At 41.0% G+C, this 21729-nt stretch overlaps 2 protein-coding genes across 5 annotated transcripts in view; one reads left to right on the forward strand and one right to left on the reverse strand.

Annotated features, from left to right (window-relative positions):
• Window positions 1-14717, forward strand: part of wash1 (WAS protein family homolog 1) — a 39704-nt gene extending 24987 nt beyond the window's left edge. For both annotated transcript variants that reach the window (XM_060923271.1, XM_060923269.1), the window contains 6 exons: window positions 5014-5149; window positions 9647-9839; window positions 9932-10129; window positions 10803-10961; window positions 11197-11265; window positions 14071-14717. In XM_060923271.1, the coding sequence (XP_060779254.1) occupies window positions 5014-5149; window positions 9647-9839; window positions 9932-10129; window positions 10803-10961; window positions 11197-11265; window positions 14071-14222 (907 nt within the window). In that variant the 3' untranslated portion in view covers window positions 14223-14717. The remainder of the gene's footprint in view (window positions 1-5013; window positions 5150-9646; window positions 9840-9931; window positions 10130-10802; window positions 10962-11196; window positions 11266-14070) is intronic.
• The window catches only part of ddx11 (DEAD/H (Asp-Glu-Ala-Asp/His) box helicase 11), a 115157-nt gene continuing 108133 nt past the window's right edge, over window positions 14706-21729 (reverse strand). For all 3 annotated transcript variants that reach the window (XM_060923267.1, XM_060923268.1, XM_060923266.1), the window contains 5 exons: window positions 21350-21450; window positions 20730-20814; window positions 20565-20640; window positions 17138-17292; window positions 14706-14935 (listed from right to left, as the gene is read on the reverse strand). In XM_060923267.1, the coding sequence (XP_060779250.1) occupies window positions 14903-14935; window positions 17138-17292; window positions 20565-20640; window positions 20730-20814; window positions 21350-21450 (450 nt within the window). In that variant the 3' untranslated portion in view covers window positions 14706-14902. The remainder of the gene's footprint in view (window positions 14936-17137; window positions 17293-20564; window positions 20641-20729; window positions 20815-21349; window positions 21451-21729) is intronic.

Raw genomic sequence — 21729 nt, forward strand, 5'->3', positions numbered from 1 at the left:
AGGAAATGTAAACCAGAATAAGTTACTATTGCAGACATTTAGCGAACTTCAGCTAGCCTTTACCAGAGACAAAATGGATCGATTTTTAGTACCTAAAGCTACAGTGAGTGAGGAGACAGAATCTGGGCCAAGCAAAAAACCAGACCCTCCAGGATTTCGCGATGTTGCGATTTGCAAATTCAACCAATCCCCGCGAATTCAGGGCGGTGTTGCAATTATATCCAAATTTGACCAATCGTTGGCATCGTCTTGAAGTGACGTCGACAAACTACCTTCCGCCTTACTTCCGTGTAGACGTTCAAGAGAAGCAGCATGCGCGCAGTGTTGCCAGATTGGGCGGTTTTAAGTGCATTTTGCCGGGTTTTGAACATATTTTGGGCTGGAAAACGTCAGCAGTATCTGGCAACACTGTGTGCGAGACAATGTTTATATCGGCTTAAATTCTGTTACTGAAAGTGTGTTATGTTTACAGTGAAGGACTGTGCGCACTTTATTTTTTTACTTAATACAAGAAATTAATGGATGCCAACATTTTTGCCAAAATGGTATTTTATTTTCCATTGTTTAGGCAGCTTCAGCATCATACTGTGAGATTCTGTTCAAATTGTTGTTTTTTTTTTTTCTATGAAGCCTGAGCCATTTATTTTATTAGTTTATAATTAGTATTTAATTTAGTCTTCAGGAGAGACTGCCTGCACACAGTACTAGTAGTAATAGTGTTTTTTTCTTACATGAAAGCTGAGGCATTTATATTATATTTTAAGGTAACTTCATGTTGTGCTGTGAAGTTCTCTGCACTTTAACTTTTGAACCAACAGGTGCATTTGGATAAGTAAAGCCTATTTTTCTGCATTTTTGTAGTCCTGGTAATCTTTTATATTGGTAAAGTTGTTTATAGGACCATTTCTCAGTGTCTTTTTGTTTTTTTAATCAATAGTTTTTCGGTAATAACTTAATATTTAACATATCGCAACAATTTCTTGCAACTTTCACTTCCTCCCGCAATGTAATCGCAACAAAAACCTAAAAAACACTGCAACTTTCATTGCAATTTTTTGGAAACCCCCCGCAACATCAGACATTTTAGCCCGCAACAATCACAAAAAAGACCCGCGGAGTCCTGGGGGGACTGAAAAAAGAAGGCAGTATGACCACGATTATTTAAAGTTTGGATTTTCATGGACTGGATCTGAAGATGCTCCACTGCCACAGTGTGTTGTCTGCCAAGAGGTGCTAGCTAACGATGCTATGAGATGTTTAAAATGTGTAAAAAAAAAAATGTTTTAAAAAGCACAGATGTTTAAAACGTGTAAAAGAAAAAAATGTGTACAACAACCATTTTTTTTTAAAAATACAAATGGAACATTAAGTATAGCAACAACAAAAATTGTAAGGGGGGGCGCTGTTGTTTATTTGCTCTCTGAGGGGGGCTCACTCTCCCACACTTTGAAAACCCCTGATGTAGCCTATGGAACTAAGATGCATAAACAATCTGGCATCTGTTACACCTACAAAAAAAAGCCAGTATATACACCACCATGTTTGAATAAAGAGTAGGGGTAACTTTAAACTTGTTGAACAGTTTGCCTTATCAACTGTGTACGTGTGTGAGAGAGAGAGAGATTCCCAGATTCCTGGTTTCTTCAGCTCAGCATACTGCGTTCCTCCCCCGAGTCGTGCCCTCATTCGTTTTTGTGTTCTTGGTCTCAGAGCCGCATGCACGAAACAGACACAGAAGACAGAATCGACGTTTAACATAATTAACAATGTACTTTTTATGGAGACGTTTTAATAATTATTTTTATCCAGTTGAATATTTAGCGTACAAATGCATTTTCAGCTCTTAAAAATGACCACGGCCCGGACCAGTAAGCTGTAACAAACGAATAAACGCAAAGTCAGTATTTGGTGTGAGACGACCCTTTTGCTTTTTAAAAAAAAATAGTAGTCTGAGGTCCAGTGAGTGCAGTTTTATGCGGAAATGAGCTGGAGGTTTTACTGAGCATCTTCCAGAACCAGCCACAGTTCTTCTGGACACTTTAGACTGGTACCAAAATCCAGAATTGTGACACCCAAAGGCATTTTTGAGACAAAGTCAGCAAACAAACAGTCTTATTTTGTCAATTTGGGTGTGCCAAATTCAAATCTGCAATATGCCAAGCTCTATCTGACCTCTGTTGACCTCTAGAGGTCATTGAACTTTGGGCCTGTAAACGTCTCAGCTGAACCCAGTTTCTCAGCTTTCTAAGGAATGAAATGTACTAAAATGATTAATGAAGTTAGCAAATGGCCTTGTTTGTTAAATGTTTGGGTGCTGAATTCATTTTTCATTTGTAAAACGACATACGACCTCTGATAACCTCAAGGTCATTAAACTTGGCCTATAGGCCTATGCATTTAACAGCATTGTTAAACTGACTTTACTCCCCCAAAAAGAATATGAACAGACAAAAAACAAATAGAAAGGAACAAATACAACATTAAATGCCAGTCCATGTACATGTGACTTACTTTACGCAATGAGAATGCCTCGGCGATCACCTTACATAACATTGCATTACATTTAGCGGTTATTGTTTATACAAAGCTACTGAAAAAAGGACAGATTCAGCAGCATACAAAATGTGGGGGCATACAGGGTATACAGGTTAATCAGGGTTAGTATATATGAGAGGTTTTTTTTTTTAAACGGGGTAAAGCCTTTACAAAAAACAAACAACAAAGAAAAAAACTCATATATACTAACCCTGATTAACCTGTATACCCTGTATGCCCCCACATTTTGTATGCTGCTGAATCTGTCCTTTTTTCAGTAGCTTTGTATAAACAATAATCGCTAAATGTAATGCAATGTTATGTAAGGTGATCGCCTAGGCATTCTCATTGTGAAAAGTAAGTCACATGTACATGGACTGGCATTTAATGTTGTATTTGTTCCTTTCTATTTGTTTTTGTCTGTTCATATTCTTTTTGGGGGAGTAAAGTCAGTTTAAAAATGCCGTTAAATGCATAGGCAAGTTTAATGACCTTGAGGTTATCAGAGGTCATATGTCGTTTTACAAATGAAAAATGAATTCAGCACCCAAACATTTAAGGCCATTTGCTAACTTCATTAATCATTTTAGTACGTTTCATTCCTTAGAAAGCTGAGAAACTGGGTTCAGCTGAGACGTTTACAGGTCCAAAGTTCAATGACCTCTAGAGGTCAACAGAGGTCAGATAGAGCTCGGCATATTGCAGATTTGAATTCGGCACACCCAAATTGACAAAATAAGACTGTTTGCCGACTTTGTCTCAAAAATGCCTTTAAAAGGATAGTTCGGGATTTTTGACATGAATCTGTATGGCATCCCCATCAATAGTGTCGTGCAAACACACTGACTTACCCCTGACAGCATCCTGTGAGTCCAGTTCTTGTCCAGTTTTGGTCCAGACGAAAGTAGTCCGGCAAGTTTGTTGGGGTCACGAAAGTAAAACGTTTTTCGTCTCAAAACAGTACGTGTTCAAAAGAGTGATATATTTGCATTACAAAACCGTTGCCAAATAAAAAGTCAGACCTCGAAATCGCTTGGCACTATTTTCTCTCCCTTCTTATCACTGCGCGCTGCCGCCAGGCGACAGCGAAACGCAGACCCACTAAGCTGGTGGGAGACCAAGGCTGCACTCTATCCACGGCTTACACACGTGATGGCACGGAGGATGTGTATAGTGGCAGCATCTGTCCCCCCAGAGAGGATCTTTTCAAAAGCAGGACAGATTATAACTGAGAGGAGAAATAGAATCAGAATTAACTAGCTAATTGCAGCAATTAAAGGAATAGGTAGGAAAAGGAAGGCGCAAAGACGCCGCGCAGCGCCTGAAAACGGGTGCGCGGTGTCTTTGCGCCTGCAGCGGTGCTTTGCCTGTGCTGTGGCTGAAAATAGTTCCAGATATAAATTGGTCTAGTAAATCCCTTCGTGTTAATTTGCATTGATATGTGTACTCGATGTGACTGTACAAGTCATGAGAAATAATTATAAAAAATCTTGAGTTATTTAATTCACTTTTGCAATGACAATGCTAGCTGGACACGCTGGATTACAGCGACTACGCTAAGCTAACCGGGGCGTTTATAGATCAGGACAATGGCTGGGTCGGCTACAAAACGCTTTGGCTCACTCCTCCAACTCTAGAGACTGCAGGGACTGACTCAATTTCATCTGGGGGTGGCGTATTCCTTTAAATCAAAAATAAAATCTCGGGAGCCGAAAGAGCCGGCTCCTTATGGTAAGAAGAGCCAAAACAGCCGGCTCCCGAAAAAGAGCCGAAATTCCCATCACTAAAACAATGAATGAAACAGCCGTGGCTGTCACCTGGCGGCAGCGCGCAGTGATAAGAAGGGAGAGAAAATAGTGCCAAGCGATTTCGAGGTCTGACTTTTTATTTGGCAACGGTTTTGTGATGCAAATATATCACTCTTTTGAACACGTACTGTTTTGAGACGAAAAACGTTTTACTTTCGTGACCAACAAACTTGCCGGACTACTTTCGTCTGGACCAAAACTGGACAAGAACTGGACTCACAGGATGCTGTCAGGGGTAAGTCAGTGTGTTTGCACGACACTATTGATGGGGATGCCATACAGATTCATGTCAAAAATCCCAAACTATCCTTAAATAAGCACTTTTTTGAATTTTGGTACCAGTCTACTTTGTCACACTCGTGTCTTCATTTTGCACTGAAAAATTTCCAGTAGCCTTCATTATGTTTTCTTTTTTTAATCTGAAAAGTGATTTCTTATGAAATATTGCTGCTCTGATACAAACATGGTTTAATTTTGTGCTGGGGGCAAAAAAAAAAAAAGTTTGGAACTCAAATGTTTTTGTCCTGACTCGATAATGTAGAAATGTATAAACAAAAAGTTTGTATGAAAAGGAAAAAAAAAAAAAGTGTGCCTAAGACTTGCACAGAACTGTGTATATACTGTTGTAAAAGAGGTCTCTGGTCCTGACCGGTTTCTTACCCATGTTTAGATATAAGAAGTACGTGTTCCTGGATCCTCTGGCGGGAGTCGTCACTAAAACTCACAACACACTCGAGACGGAGAAGGAGGAAAAGCCGTTTGACGCGCCGCTATCGATCACTAAACGAGAGCAACTAGAGAGACAGGTGAGAGTCAGACGTGAGGGATAGAGCCAGCGTTTTTGGGAGACGATGGAACTGGTCAATCAAAAACACAGTGATCTCTTTGAGTTGTACATAGTCTGATTTAACAGGCTTGCTAAAAACAGATCTAAGTAATGGACTCCTGTCAGCTGTCCTGTACAGGTGCCTTTAAAGAACACCATTGAAATGGAGTGAGTGTAACGGGGTTTTTTTTTGACCATTGAAAATGCACAATTTTAAATCTGTACTTTTTATCCATTTCTACTACTACTGTAGCCTGGCAAGCCAGACTAAGGCTACGTTCACACTGCAGGCTGAAGTGACTCAAATCCGATCTTTTCGCCCATATGTGACCTGTATCCGATCTTTTATTGACAATATGAACGACACAGATCCGATTTTTTCAAATCCGACCCAGGCCGTTTGGATATGTGGTCCTAATTCCGATTCCTATCCGCTCTTTTCATATGCGACTTCAGTCTGAACCGCCAGGTTGCATTCATCCGACTTACACGTCATCAACAAGCCACAAACGTCACTATTCTGCGCTGAAGTAGGCGGCGGGTCTCTCAAAAAAAAGTTACAACAACATGGCACATAATCACGGGCGCAGATAGAGGGTGGGACTCGTCCCACCCAGATTTAAATTCACCTCGTTCGGTCCCCCCGACTTATAGGGAGGAAAAAACGTCTATGCTGTCTTTCTTTGCATAAGGCAAACCTCACGGAAAAATCAAAAGACTAATTACCATTCGGTTTATTGAGGTGCACAGCAGTGTATACATAGTTGCAACAACTCACATAAAACAAAACAAAGACTGATATTCGGTTGGTTGAGCTGCGCAGACTGCACAGGTTGTGAGCTCGAGCTTGGTTGCTATGGTTACTAACAAGTTTGACAGGCATGTTGGGGTTGGTTTGCTGGCAGCTTTGTCCCCCCCCCCAGTTTTTTGTCCCCCCCAGTTCAAAAAACGTATCTGCGCCCCTGCGCATGACATCAATGCGAGGGACGCTTCGGGCTGTGAAGGTTCTGAATCTTCTCAATGGAAGGACGCAGAGGTTAGGGAGCTGATTTCCATTTGGGGGGATGCAGCTATTCAAGCTAGATTGGATGAGTCATACCGCAACTGGGCGGTTTTACTTCCGTAAACACTGGCCGTGCTCACTGCGTGTGACGTCGTCGTATCCTGCAATGCGCATGCGGAACGCTTTTAGGTCGCTTTTCGTTCATACTGAGGATCACATACAAGTCGCATATATTTGTTAATGTGAACGACCTCCCAAAAAAAATCCGATTTCACAAAAAAATCGGAATTGAGCATTAAGCCTTGCAGTGTGAACGTAGCATAAATGTGAATATTTAGTCTGGCCTCGATCCGTAGACATTTCCGACGGGTGTGGGAGGAACAAACCGCTGTCTTTCAAACTGTCTCTGTGCGTATAGGCCAACGCTCTGACCAATCAGCGCAACAGTGACTGTGACGTAGTCAGAGCGACAGAAAGCAGTGGGGGAGGCCTTGAAATAAATAATTTTTCAAAATGCGTATTAATTAATAAACAGGTTCTAGATATTAAGAAGTTTGGAGATAATGACCACAAGTTTGGAGTCTGTACCACATACACTCACTTTTTCAAGTGTTTTTCAAGGGTTTGCTTAAACTGTTTTTGAGAGTTTTTATTTAGTGGTGTTTGGTGAAATAATTTCCCTTAAATTTAAAATAACGGGAAAATAAGAAACAATCAAAAAGTAATGTTTCAAAGCTGTTTATTAATTCTTCGTACTGCACAAACTAGCCCCATCCTTTTGGCTACGAGCGGAGCCAGCTGGTAGATCAGACTTTTGCCATAGCCGGTCGGCAAAACAGCGAAAACGTCCTTCTTGAAAAGGAATGAGCGGAGAGCCTCTTCCTGCTCATGTTTCAACGAAAATTCCAAGTCTAATTCTTCTAAAACTGATTCCAAAGCGGAGTCAAACACGCGCTGTTCACTAGCCGTAGCCATCTTTCCTGTTGCGCTTTCTCCAGCGTCGCGCAGCTTTGTCGTCACTCCTGCAAAAGCCCGCCCAAAGAATCCAAACAAAAACCTTGCGTTGTGATTGGCGGGCACGATTTGATGCCCGGGGTGTTTTTGTTTATATGGTGCGGGGCTAGACCCACTCGCTAGGCAAAAATATTTTTGGCCGCTAGGCGGGTGGGTCTAGTTTACTAGGCTACTACTACTGTCCTTTGGGCCAATCACGTGGCCTCATTGATTGAAAGGTCTGTCAGCTCCTTGATAGACAAATCTGATCTTACGCCTGCCGCGCTTCCTCTTGCCAGCCACTTTTTGCAAGATCTTTGTCGCCCTGCTGTCTGGAACGGTGACCAAAATACGTCAGTTTGTGCGACTGAATACAGTTTAACAGTACATCGATCTCATTTATCACCCACTCATTTGTTTTGCGATCACACCATTAAATACGCAGCAGTCTTGGCTTCAAACGGCGATATCCGGTCTTTCGCTGCTCTACTCAACTCCCAAGATTCGCATCCATAAAAGTCATCACAGGGAATATTGGTTTTTCCATAAGTAGATTTGTGGCAGGTTTTGCCATGGCAGTTCTCCTCTTCACTTCCTTCAGATTACCGTGATCATTTACAACCAGGGAGCCAAGAAAATTGAAGCTATTGAGTATTCCAATGTTGGTACAGTCAACTGAAATTGTACGCCGTTCAACATTTCCTATTATCGTTGCCTTCGTTTTGGCCACATTTAGATCCGCCAATCCTGAAATCAGGTTCGTAGCCGTCAAGGGCCTTTCTCATGATGTACTCCGCGTACATGTTGAAAAGAATAGGTGACAGAATACAACCCTGTGGTACACCTTTGCCTATTGGGAACCAGTCTGTGTCTCCGAAGTCAGTTCTAACCGCTGCTGATTGATTTGCGTAGAGCGACAAGATTAAATGGATGATCGCTCACACCCATTCCTAGTTGCATGTTAGTGTTGTGGAACGTCCATGAAAACAAGTTAGTTCCTGTTCTCACAGCTATTTAAGCGTTATTCCACGAAATCGAGTCGTAAATGAGCTGAAAGTCAGCCACATATGACGAGACAGTGGAATAACTGCTAGTATATTCTATTCACATTCACTGGATTTTAAGAAACGGAGCATTTTTATTTTTTGCAAATTCGATAAATAAAAGCTTTATACAAAACGTCCAACAAAATAATTTCCACTTAATGTAAAAAAAAAAAAAACTGGCGAAATGACAGGAGCAATTTTGAAAAATGCAAAAGATACGTTCTTACTATCAATTATTTTTTTCATGGTCCGGTTTCCATCAAATCCTGCGCTCTGATTGGCTGGCGAGCGGGCCCGTATCCTACGATACGGACCTCTGGCGACTCGCTCGTTCACAATAACAAACGTAGCAATTTTTGTCAACATTTATTTTCACATTAATTTTACAGCACGGATAGCGATAACGACAGTGTTCACAGTGAAAGCGAGTTTTACTACCCTGAGGAAGAAGAAATAAAAGAAAACATTTCAGGAGAAAGCTAAAAACCTTTAATTGTTGCTAACACCGAGCAAAAACATGGCTGAATGACTCAATTTTGTATAAATAGGGGACTACATAGGTGGCAAAATGTAGTTTTTTTTTTTTTTTTTTTCCTGCCATGGAAGTGCACTTGTATACCGAGGAGGAAGCCATTTGCATTACAGCCATGAATGAGGATTCAAAATGGCGTCTCGGCTCAGTTTTCCGTTAGAATTTGTTAAAGAAAAAATAAATATATTATTTACCAGCTTAAGGTCGGTCCGTATGGTGAAATACCGTGACCTCGGCCCAGAGGGCCTTGCTCAGTACTTTCAAGACCTCAGTCACGGTATTTCACCATACGGACCTCCCAGCTGGTAAATAACATACTTTCATTCCATATTTTGTTGCTTATTTTTTTTGAGCGGTTTTGTTTTCAAGTAGAGTTTCTATTTCATCCTCGGTTGGTTCAGTAACCTGCGCCACCATTTTGTTTTTCTCTACTCACGGTATATGAGCTGATAGCCTAGTAGTAGAGTAGCCAATCAGAGCACACGATTGCTCATATCCAGTGAATGTTGATATATTATATTACTTAGAGCTGCTATAATGTAGCCTCTCGCACCAGCTCCCCGTTTTAACGTTAATAAGACAAACACAACATGCTACTGAGAAACCAGAAAGCGTAAACTCGAAGACTTTCTCATAGAAGAAAACCTACTCGCTGTTACAAAGAGCCGACACTGGAGCCTCCTTCTGTAAATGTTAAACGTCGTCTTGAAGAAAGTTCCGTCATGTTAACGGTTATTCATTTTTGTACCCGTCAGATACCAAAAATAATGGCGTACGAGTCCCTGTGCAAATTATCGTGGTATTTTGAATTAAAACTCGCACTGAGAATTAATCAACAACTTTTGACTGAGCAGAATCAAGAGTTCAACAATTTATTTGTAGTAATTTTTCATTTTCTGTCAGACGGCAGAGAATTACTTCTACGTGCCAGACCTGGGGCAAGTGCCAGAGATCGATGTGCCCTCGTATCTGCCGGACCTGCCTGGCATTGCCGATGACCTCATGTACAGCGCTGACCTCGGCCCAGGCTTTGCTCCTTCTGGTGCCGTCAGTGCGACCATACCAGAGCTGCCCTCTTTCGGCCCAGAACATGACGGTGATACACAGTGTGCAGAAACGAACTGGACTAAATCAGAACCAGAGCAGCTTTTGCTTTAATGTCTTGATTGAATATTTTTCATATTTCAGGCTCCCAGTTTCGATCTGAGGCTCCACCTCCACCGCCGCCCCCACCTCCTCCACCCCCTCCTCCTGAGTCTCCTCAGGTTATAGCTCCTACCCCTGGAGCTCCTCCAGCCCCACCCCCTCCTCCTCCTCCTCCACCACCTCCTGCTGTTCTAGATGACACAGGTGGTAGAGGTGTATCTGGTCATGCCCCGCCCACAGGTATTAATCAATTCCCTTTAGTAATATAGGCTGAGATTAGATACTGTGGCAAAATATTAGTTTGATTCCAGCCAGAAGTAAAAAAAAAAAAAATTATTTTATTATTCAGTCATATGCTTAAACTTTTTTTTTTGCATAAGTATTCACACCCTGAACTTTTCCACATTGTCTCGTGTTTCATGCTGGAGCTAAAATGAACTTAATTGGGATGATGTCATACATCTAAGCAAAAATAATCCGTAATTTTTTGCAGGGGGGATAGTTTTACGAAATTATTTAATAAAAAAAAAAAAACTTGTGCTTGCATAAGTATTGACACCCTTTGCTTTGAACCCCTGTATTAGTCCTGGTGCAACCAGTTTCCATCAGAAGTTGCTTAATTGGAATCAACTACATGAAATTAAGGTGTCGTGAGTTCATAACAAAAAAAATCTCACTTTTTGAACATCTTGCAGATCCGCATTAATTTGTTTATTAAAAAAATGTGGCCGTCGATATCAAGGTTGTCCTCTGTAGTGGGTAAAGAGGGCGTGAATCTACCAAAAGGCCAACCTTGCACAGTGTGGAGAAGCTCAATGGGGCAAATACTTATGCAAGGCACTGTATTTTGTGTTATTTTAATATGTTTGTGTTCCACATCTAACTTTTAAGCGCATGCGTGTGTGTGTGTTAGGTGCAGTAAAAGGTGCCCCTACAGAGGTTGTGCAGCCGTCAGACGGGCGAGCCAGCTTACTCGAGTCGATTCGTAACGCTGGCGGCATCGGCAAAGCCAAACTGCGCAACGTGAAAGAGCGAAAGATGGAGAAGAAGAAACAGAAGGAACAGGAGCAAGGTCAGAGTCTGAATACACGAACCTTCAACCTGAATTTTTGAATAAAGTAGCTCTAAACAAACAAACAGTTTGATTATACGATATGATACCATAAAATAAATAAAAACACTCTGGTTCAAGATTGCTTCATCAGCAGGACAGTGAGTGAGCGCGTTGGCTCTTATTTCATGAACTTGAATATTATTTTAAAACTCACTAACCCCTTGAACCCTGTGTTTTGTTTTACGTCCTTCAGTTGGAGCAGCGGTCAGTGGAGGAGATTTCATGTCCGATCTCTTTAATAAATTGGCCATGCGGAGGAAAGGTAGGACTTTATCGAAATTATTCATTTTAATGGGGGAAAAGAAATGAACAGTTAGAGATAATGTACATCAAACTGAACAGAATGTGTTACGATTCTGAGTGAAATTGAAACCGCGGTCGCTGTCCTGAGGAAAAACCCTGAATACAGGACACAGCCAGTAATGTACATAGACCAACAGACCATACAGTTGTGTTCACAATTATCCAACCCCCACTGAAATTAAGTGTTTTGGCCAGTTTGACATTGATTTTGATCATTTCAGTCATCTTATTTACAATTAAATCAAAAAGAGGCACTTGTAAATTAGACAAATATAACATAACATTTATAATAAAATGACCACAAATGTCTTTTCTGTGCTCACATCATTATCAGTTTTATTCAACCCCCAAGTGACATTCATTCTTAGTACTTAGTACAACATCCTTTTCCAGTTATAACATCTTTCAAGCGTGAAGCATAGCTTGACAAGTGTCTTGCAGCGACCAACGGGTATCTTAGCCCATTCTTCATGGTCAAAACCCTCCAGTTCAGTCACATTCTTAGGCTTGCGCGCTGCAACTGCCTTCTTTAGGTCCCACCAGAGGTTCTCAATCGGATTTAAGTCTGGTGACTGCGATGGCCACTCCAGAATGTTCCAGCCCTTCATCTTCAACCATGCTCTAGTGGACTTGGATGTGTGCTTAGGCTCATTGTCCTGTTGAAAGGTCCAACGTCTCCCAAGCTGCAGGTTTGTGACAGACTCCATCACATTTTCTTCCAAGATTTCCTGGTACTGAAGAGAATTCATGGTACCCTGCACACGATGAAGCTTCCCTGTACCATTAGAAGCAAAACAGCCCCAAAGCATAATTGACCCCCCGCCATGCTTCACAGTAGGCAAGGTGTTCTTTTCTTCATAGGCCTGGTTCTTTCTCCTCCAAACATAGCGCTGGTCCATGGGCCCAAACAGTTCTAATTTAGTTTCATCAGTCCACAGAACACTTTCCCAAAACTTTTGTGGCTTGTCCACATGACTTCTGGCATACTGCAGTCGACTTTTCTTATTCTTTGGAGTCAGCAAGGGGGTGCGCCTGGGAGTTCTGGCATACAGGCCGTCATTACGCAGTGTGCGCCTTATTGTCTGTGCTGAAACCTCAATGTCCACATCTGACGGATCTTTTTTCAGTTCCTCAGCAGTCACACGGGGATTTTTATCCACCTGGCGCTTCAGGTAGCGCACAGCAGTCGCCGTCAGGATCTTCTTTCTGCCACGACCAGGTAGCGTTTCCACTGTGCCCTTTGCCTTGAATTTACAGATGATGCTTCCGATAGTATCTCTTGGAATGTTTAACATTTTGGAAATCATCTTATATCCATTGCCATTCTTGTGAAGAGAAATAACCTCTTCTCCTGTCTTCTGGGACCATTCTCTTGCCTTCACCATGTTTGTCAACACACCAGTAAATGTCTAGAAGGAGCTGAGTATCACAGTCCTTTTAAATCTGCCTAATTGGTGCTTATTATGCTTGATTGACGCTCGTTGACATCCACAGGTGTTTTCAATACCTGATTGAAAACACTTGAATGAACCTCTGTTCTTAAGAGTGGTAGTTTTAAAGGGGTTGAATAATTGTCAATGAAGAAATCACAAAAAGGCCATTTAATACTTTATTACAAAAGCAATTGATGTCATTTTAGTTGCATTTGGTTCTTTAACAAGTCCTTGTAAGATGTCATTATGAACACAACTGTGTATATGGTCCAGTTTAAGGAAAAATATTTAGAATTAAATATGTGATGAAGCAAAATTAGTTACCATCCTGAAACGTTTTATTTCCCTTATACAGCAGCGATAACAAATTGGCATCAAACATTTAACAATTATTCACAAAGCAAATAATTTTTGTTTTAAATAAATCACCTGTATAAACTATCATATTAAAGCGAGATGGCCTTTCGATTTCATAATCGGTGAAACTTGGTTCCCTCTGAAATTTGGCCATTCTGTGGCTGCGAAGTTATTTAATTTGAGGGGATTAAAGCAAATGCGCAGGTTTACCTTTGAGCATGCACTGACAGTTCCATCATTCTGTTGCTAAATGAACAGCTGAGTGCCGATATTTATATTCCACAATGCCTTGCGTGAAGATTTTAGGGCCACTTGGCCTTAAATTTGTTAATTTAAAAAAAAAAAAATGGAAGTCTGTGATTTTGAATTCAGTAGCTTTTGGTCCACTAAACAAAAATAATTGGGTGTCTGTGGAAATTTTTTTTTTTATGACTTACATGTGAAAAATCCGAAAGGCAGTCTATCTTTATTTCAAATGCAGCACGCAAATGTAATAACGGTGCGGCCCAGACTTGTCACTTTAAAATGAATAAATTCCACTTTACCTTTTGAAAAGTTTTAGACCAAACCTTGTAGCATCTTTAGTGCTTTTAGGAACAGCATTTTCTATCAATCATGTTTAATTCTTCCTCACTTACTGTGACAAAGCGATTCAGCCCAGTTCTCGATAATCAGGACACGGTTTTCTATAAATTTATACTAAAGTGCTTTTAAATGTGGAATACCTGTAAGATAAGTCAGTTCCTGTTATTAATTGCAGTTGTTCCTTCAGTGCAAGTTTTATAAAGTGCTGACACACTAGAAATTCGTTCTGTAAATATTAAATCAACTCCTTACTAAAAACTTCAACAGTGCAGCGGCGTAATATCCATAAGTATTCATTTTATGAAAAGAAATAATCTGAAATACCCTGTTGTGTCTAGTTTGAAGACTGTAGGTTGCCGATTCTGAAGATTTAGTTTTATAATCTATAGGCATCTCGGGTAAAGTCCCAGGAGGAGGAGGAGACTCCACAGAGACGCCTGGCGGCTCCGGCGGCGCATTCGCTAGAATGTCAGACGTGATCCCGCCCCTTCCTGCTCCCCACCAGCCAACCGCCGAGGATGATGACGACTGGGAGGCGTAGCCCATACAGACGACTTATTAATGACTCTCTTTAAGAACTGAAAGTACAGGTGAACCGTTCTGAAGCTCTGGCGACACCACAGACGTGAAAGCTTATTATGACGTCTCGATGATGTAGGGAAAAATCTGTGTGGATTTAATCATCTCAGCTTTTTTTTTTTTAGTAACACAAATCAATTCTCCTGTAATAGATTAAAATAAAGTTGTTAATCATTAACTCCTTCATTGCACTTAACTGGCCCATTAGGTGTCAGTTTCTCTGGAGCTTTTGCTTGCCCAATGCACTAATAAGATAAAACACTCAAAGAAACTTGTGAAATCTTATCTGGTATAAAATCTAGGCATCTGAAGGATAATTTGTGTAAGTAATTACATTCTTCATGCACTGATTATTTTCTGCCATCTGTTAGGAAAACACATGGCTCTGGCACAGTGTGTGAAATGAAGTTCTGGATTTCTGAACCCCTGTGAGAAATAAAATCATACATCAGCGTGAGAGTGTTCATATACGTACTCAATTTATTCACATTAAACTGTAACAGTCGGACACGAACATCGATCCGAACCCAAACTCGCTAAACCCCGCATAAGAATGTTAATTATATACGTGGCTTTCTTTGACAAGTTAATACATACAGAACTTGGCTATAGAATTGAGGTCATGCGATGGTCTGGTTCTGCTCAGTGCTGCGTTCGTCGCTTCTCCAGAAAGAACTGCAAAATCAGACAAATATTCACTCACGTGGTTAGAGCTAGACATGATCACCTTCTGCTGTAGTGCATTATTGTCACTTGCGTGTACTCATCCTACCAGGAAAACAATACTTTTAATGAAAAAGTGGTGTTCTTTTAAAGGAACAGTCCACCGTACTTCCATAATGAAATATGTTCTTCTCTGAATTGAGACGAGCTGATCCGTACCTCTCCGAGCTTTGCGCGACCTCCCAGTCAGTCAGACGCGCTGTCACTCCTGTTAGCAATGTAGCTAGGCTCAGCATGGCCAATGGTATTTTTTGGGGCTGTAGTTAGATGCGACCAAACTCTTCCACGTTTTTCCTGTTTACATAGGTTTATATGACCAGTGACATGAAACAAAGTTCAGTTACACAAATTGAAACGTGGCGATTTTCTATGCTATGGAAAGTCCGCACTATAATGACAGGCGTACTAACACCTTCTGCGCGCTTCGGCAGCGCATTGATACCTTCACTCGGAGTTGTACCTTTTTTTTTTTTTTTTTTAGACAGGGCGGACAGACCAGGGCATTCGCCCGCCTGGCCGTGCCCGACAAGGAGCGCTCTCGGGAGGCAGACGGCAGCCCCTCCTGGAAGTGTGGTTTTACCATGGGGCTCGAGTTGTACCATTTTTTTTTAAGACAGGGCGGACAGACCAGGGCGTTAGTACGCCGGTCATTATAGTGCGGACTTTCCATAGCATAGAAAATCACCACGTTTCAATTTGTGTAACTGAACTTTGTTTCATGTCACTGGTCATATAAACCTATGTAAACAGGAAAAACGCGGAAGAGTTTGGTCGCATCTAACTACAGCCCCAAAAATACCGTTGGCCATGCTGAGCCTAGCTACACTGCTAACAGGAGTGACAGCGCGTCTGACTGACTGGGAGGTCGCGCAAAGCTCGGAGAGGTACAGATCAGCTCGTCTCAATTCAGATAAGAGCATATTTCATTATGGAAGTACGGTGGACTGTTCCTTTAAGAGTGGCACATCGTACTTCTTCACTTGTACTATAGCAGCTGCAAACCACAAATCCTAAAATGTTTTATTATGAGATTAAAGTTTGAAAAACTTAATTAGCTAGGTGTTACTCCACTAACACAAGCATACAGCGAGACACGTTTAAAAGTGCAGTATTTTTTCCACTAAGGGTGTATTCAGACCAGGATAGTTCACTTGCTTTGGTCCGAACCAAATGTTTTTTTTTTATTTTTTCATTTTGGTGCGGTTCGCTTTGCTTTCACACTGTACATTTTAGTAAGCGGAACAAAATCTGTCAACAAAGCCACGCGCCCTGAGGTCGTTCAGCTATTGGTCAGAGACGACACGCGCACAAAGCGTTAAGTTCAAAAGTAGTCATGGAGGCTTTCCGTGCTGTTATTCTTTTTAATGTCATCAAAGCTATATGCTTTTTACTGTTTTCACAATTGTGCGATTACTATGCTGTTGTACAAGTAATTTATCAACGACGATGACAAAGGGCAAGGCGGCTACGGAGGATAGCGCTGATGAGCGCACATCATGTTGTGACAGTTCTGGCTCTTCACGCAAGTCGCTAGTACCGCCACTTTTTGAAAGAATGTCCCTGATTTTAATGTAGGTCTGACGGAGTTTCTTCACTTTTAGCCGACATTGTTCTGAGGAGCGCGTGAACCCCTTCTCCTTCATTTTCTCACTGAATACAGCAAACACGTCGGCATTTTTGTGTGTTCTCTCCAAAAGCTCAGATATGTGGACATCTGCCCATATATCCACAAGGGTACGCGTTTCTTCCTCGGCCCACGTTTGCCCCCTACTCATTTTTTGTACTCTGTAGTCTAGCCTACCACTGGTCTGAATGACTGAACGACTGTTGTAAGGTTCGCTTGACAACCGAAACAGTGTTTGCACTTTGCGGTGGAGTGTCAAGACTCCGTTTCCCATAATGCTCGACAAACGACGGAAGCTCCCGAGGTACAAAAAAGCAAAACTGTCGGATTAGGTCCGGTCTGCTTTCACACCTCCAAAAGATCCGCACCAGGGTTCCTTTGGTCCGGACCAAACAACGTAGGTGTGAATACGCCATAATTGACAAACTGTACTAAAAACATGATCTTGAAGGTATTTCATTACAATTCTGAGAATTTGAATATACACGTGAGAAGTGTGGGTATTTTTTTGTCTATGAACGCGTCCTCACCTTCCTGACACTGGCGAAAGCTGGCCCGAAGTTGCTGTGCGTGCGTGTGCTGCTTCGGATCCACTCCGGAAGTTTCTGCAGCGTGCCAGTGCGGGCGTAGCGCCGGTCACACAACGCGATACAGGCGTAATCACCCCTGTGACGAATCGCCCGGCCTGAGAAGGGAGACAGGAAGTGATGAAATTCAGGAAACAAGATGCATGGGTTTTTTTTTTTTTGGACACACAATGTCCAGCTGATTGCTCACAAACTTCACCAAAAGCTAATGAGATGCAGTCATTAATATTATATTAAGCAGTGTTGTTTTCGTTAACGATGACGAAATGATTAACGCACCTTTTTTTTCATGACTAAAACGAGACAGTGATGAGATAAACACAAATCTTTGATCACGAAAATGTTAGTGGGTTGGCTATAGGACTATCAAAATGCATAGCGTTTCCTCCAACGGCGAGTACACGAGGGAGAGCGAGTCTGCATGTGTTCATGTAGCGCATGCTAGACAAAGAGCATCCTGATTTTGGATGTCTGTAAACCAATCAGGATGCTCTTTGACTACGTTCAGACTGCACCCTGAAACGACCCGTATCCGATTTGTTATTGACGATCTGAACGACACAGATCCGATTTTTTCACATGCGACCCAGGCCGCTTGGATATGTGGTCCTAATTCCGATGCATATCCGTTATTTTCACATGCGACTGCAGTCTGACCGGACAGGTCGCATTCATGCGACCTACACGTCATCAACAACAGACAAACGTCACTATTCTGCGTTGGCTAATCCCGCCTCTTTGGTGGAAAACAACAACATTTGTACAGTTTTCAGAATTTAAATAGACTTTTATAGAATTGATCAAGCTAATGGTGGATTTGGTAGGGACCTGGATGTTAAATCACCCTGTATTACAAGATTATAAGATTGTTCTGGAAATTTCCAGTAATTTGACACCTTCGGTCTCATTAGTCTGCTGCCCACATTAATCAGATTATTGTGTGAGTTCCGCCGCCGCCACAAAAACCACATCGCCAGGTCTCGCCTCATCTCCATGCTTTACTTGCAAACTTGAAGAGTGCGCTTTTCTTTTTTTTTGGTTTACGTATTAGGTAGATGTGCTTATTACGTGTCAATTTGTGCATGCGGGACACTTTTGGGTCGTTTTCCGTTCATATTGGAGATCGCATACAAGTCTCATAATTGGTAATGTGAACGGCCTAACAAAAAAATCGGATTTCACAACAAATCGGATATGGGTCGTTTCAGGTTGCAGTCTGAACGTAGTGTTTGTCTAGCATACGCTACATGAATAGGCACACATGCAGACTCTCTCTCGCGTGCATGCTTTTGCTCTAGAATGCGGGAGACTTGGGATGTCTGCACTAGACAGCGTTTATGTAGCGTGCATACACACTTCAATCAATCAATCTTTTCAGTTACATATAAACATATAATAGACTACACGAGTCTGCAAATAGCGCACTGCTAATCAAAGCAGACTCATGTTTACTATGAATTTTATATGAATTAATATAATACTGAAATATGTATGAAAGAGGAGACAATACTTGTTATTCGATATAAAAGGTACAGTAATAACATTGAAAAATGTATATATAGAGAGGTATACTTATCCTGATGATGATGATGATAATTCATCTTAGTTTTAACTTGAAATATTATTTAATACTATGCATAAATAAAATATTATATATAGAAAAGAAGAGTTTGGAGATGTCAACATCATATCCATATGTACTTAAATCAGAAAAAAGGTGGTGTCTGACTTTTTCTTGAATGACAATTTAGATGAAGCTCTTATAGAAGTTGGAATTTGGTTCCATACCCGAACACCAACACGGGAAAATGAGTTCTTTTGTACGAGAATACCGAGTGTACAAGTTCTTGGAGTAAGATGACCTAGTGTTGTAAGAATGGATACTAGAAATAGAAGACTTTACAAATGTTTGAGGATGCACTTTGATTAACAACGTCATACATTAATTTAGAAATACATTCATAGAAAAGATGATTTACTGGTAAAATAATGGATTAGTCTTAAAGCTCATTTTTGTAGGATTAATACTTTGAGTTTTACAACCCTAGAACTAAGACCACATGTTAAATAAGGTTGAATCAGAGAGCGATATAATGTCATAAAGGTATGTAGTGGAATAAAACGTCTAAGCTTGGCCAAAAGGCCGACAAGCTTGCTTATTTTGTTGCAAATAAAATCAATACGAGGCTTCCAAGAAAGATCGTCATCGATTATTAAACCCAAATATTTGACATACTTTTTACATTCGAGTGAAACAAGTTTGTTTTGAGAGCATGTTTTGCACAACCTGTCAACCTCGATTACAGTTTCCTATCTCTGGATTGGCCTAACTTAATGTTTTAAAGTAATTATTTTCAGGGCTTTGAACCGGTTCAAGGAACGAAAACGAAAACTTTTTCTATTTCACATGGAACAGAAACGCTTATTAAAAATAATGGTAACCGGTTAATACCGGTTTTTATTTCGCTCCTCAAAGTTTCCATAGCCTACAAATAGTCATTCTTCTCCTGCACAAGTTTCTATGACCCGCTGGGGTTCACTTCCTGCGTGACGTTCGCTGACTGAATGGAGAGAGCGGGAGGGTGGACTACTATCACGTCTCCACGTCTTAAATAAGAGGTAAATATTGCAGTCTATCGTTATTCAAAAACGTCAATTTCAAACACGATATCAATATATTTGTCCACGTTAATGAGAGGCTCGTGAACATTAAATGACGTTAACCTCTGTTAGCCTATCAATGCATAGGGCCTGACTTGCCTTTGGTAACACACTAAACGAATTCTCTTTCATTTTTGGCACTTTTTCTGTTTGTGTAGATGGGAAGACATACTGAGAATCCAAATCGCCAACATTTGAAATAATAATTGTTTTGAATTATTTCTTGTCTTATTTAATGAAGGTTGTAATAGAATTAGCCTACATTTGGCTTAAGCTGGATGAGACAGAGACATAATTTTATAGCCATTTGTTAAACAGCTGACAGGGAACGTAATTAACCGTTCCGGGAACTAAATTTTTTCGTTCTAACCGGTTCGGGAACGTCTATTTAATGGTGGAACCCAAAACCAGAAACGTTAAAATTCCGTTTCTGTTCGGAACGAACCAATAGGAAAAAAATTCTGGTTCAAAGCCCTGATTATTTTTTCGACTAAAATGAATGACTGACTGACTAAAATGTGACTAAAAATAAGCATTTTGTCCAAAAGACTAAAACTAAATCAAAAATGGCTGCCAAAAACAACACTGATATTAAGGATGCAAATCAGCCTGTCAATGGAAGGTCCTCAGAAGTACAGTTAGTGTGTGTGTGTGTGTGTGTGTGTGTGTGTGTGTGTGTGTGTGTTATACCCACAAACCCTCGTTATACCTATTGACTGGTTGACGGCCTTCATGCACAGGTTTTCAATTAAAGCCTTTCCTGGACTTCTGCCACCCACATGAGGCTGGAAAGGAAGGAATAAGATTAAAAATAGATATTCTGTAGGAGATTTTTCTTGACGTTACAAAGGAAAAAAAAAAAATTGTCACTAACCATGTGCTTGTCTAAGTACGCCATTTTCTCCTGAAGTTCAGGGGACTTGATGTTGGGGTAAGGCATTCCAACCATCACAATACACCTTCACACACACACACACACACACACGAGAGACTGATGAAGTAAACGTGCACAGATTTAAGCGAACCTAGTTGACAGTGCAAAAGCAAGATGGGAAAAAAAAAAAAAAACCTCCATAGCCAAATCCGAGGAGGCATTTTAACAGGAAAAAAAGTCCAAACTCGGCTAAAATGCCCAATTTCCATAACCGCTTTCTAGGGCACTGTAGATTACATTAAGTGTTATTAGTATTCTTACATATAATTAATATTATGTATATATTGTGTTAATGTGGTCTTGTAATGCATGTGTGTTGCCCTCTGGTGTTCAAATGGTGCAACTGCATTAGATGCATAATTAACAGAACGCTGATTTCCACAATGATGGGAATATTTTGCATCACACCCCTGCTACACCCCTGCTACCTGATCACTAAACCAGCAGACTTTTGGGAACACACTGGGGGGGTTAAGTTTAGTCTGAACAGTGTGTATAGTATACCATTTCAAAATCACAGTCATTGTGGTCAGTTGGTTTGTCAGAAAAATCACTCTCACCTGCCCAGATCATCTGAGAAGTTAATCCCTTCACTCATCTTTCCTCCAACCACAGAGAATAACAGCGCCCCTGACTGGCCACCTCCAGTATTGCTGCAGCGCTACAGCAGATAAATTCACACAAATCTGTCACTTAAACGTAACACCACACTGTTAGAACAGGGCAATATACCGTATAGATATCATAATACATGAGCTTATAACAAAAACTGAGTGTAATCAGCAGAATACATAAAGTACTTGTATTTATTATATGGCACAAGCCACTTCTGGTAAAATCGTGCGCTCTGGTTGGCTCCTTGACGGGCAGTATTTGCCCGGAGACGATTACGGACTTTCTTTCCAAGGTGCTTCAAAAATGGCCAAAAGACAAAACGAGT

Source organism: Neoarius graeffei, chromosome 6 (genome assembly GCF_027579695.1).
Source record: "Neoarius graeffei isolate fNeoGra1 chromosome 6, fNeoGra1.pri, whole genome shotgun sequence".
Classification (NCBI taxonomy): Eukaryota; Metazoa; Chordata; class Actinopteri; order Siluriformes; family Ariidae; genus Neoarius; species Neoarius graeffei.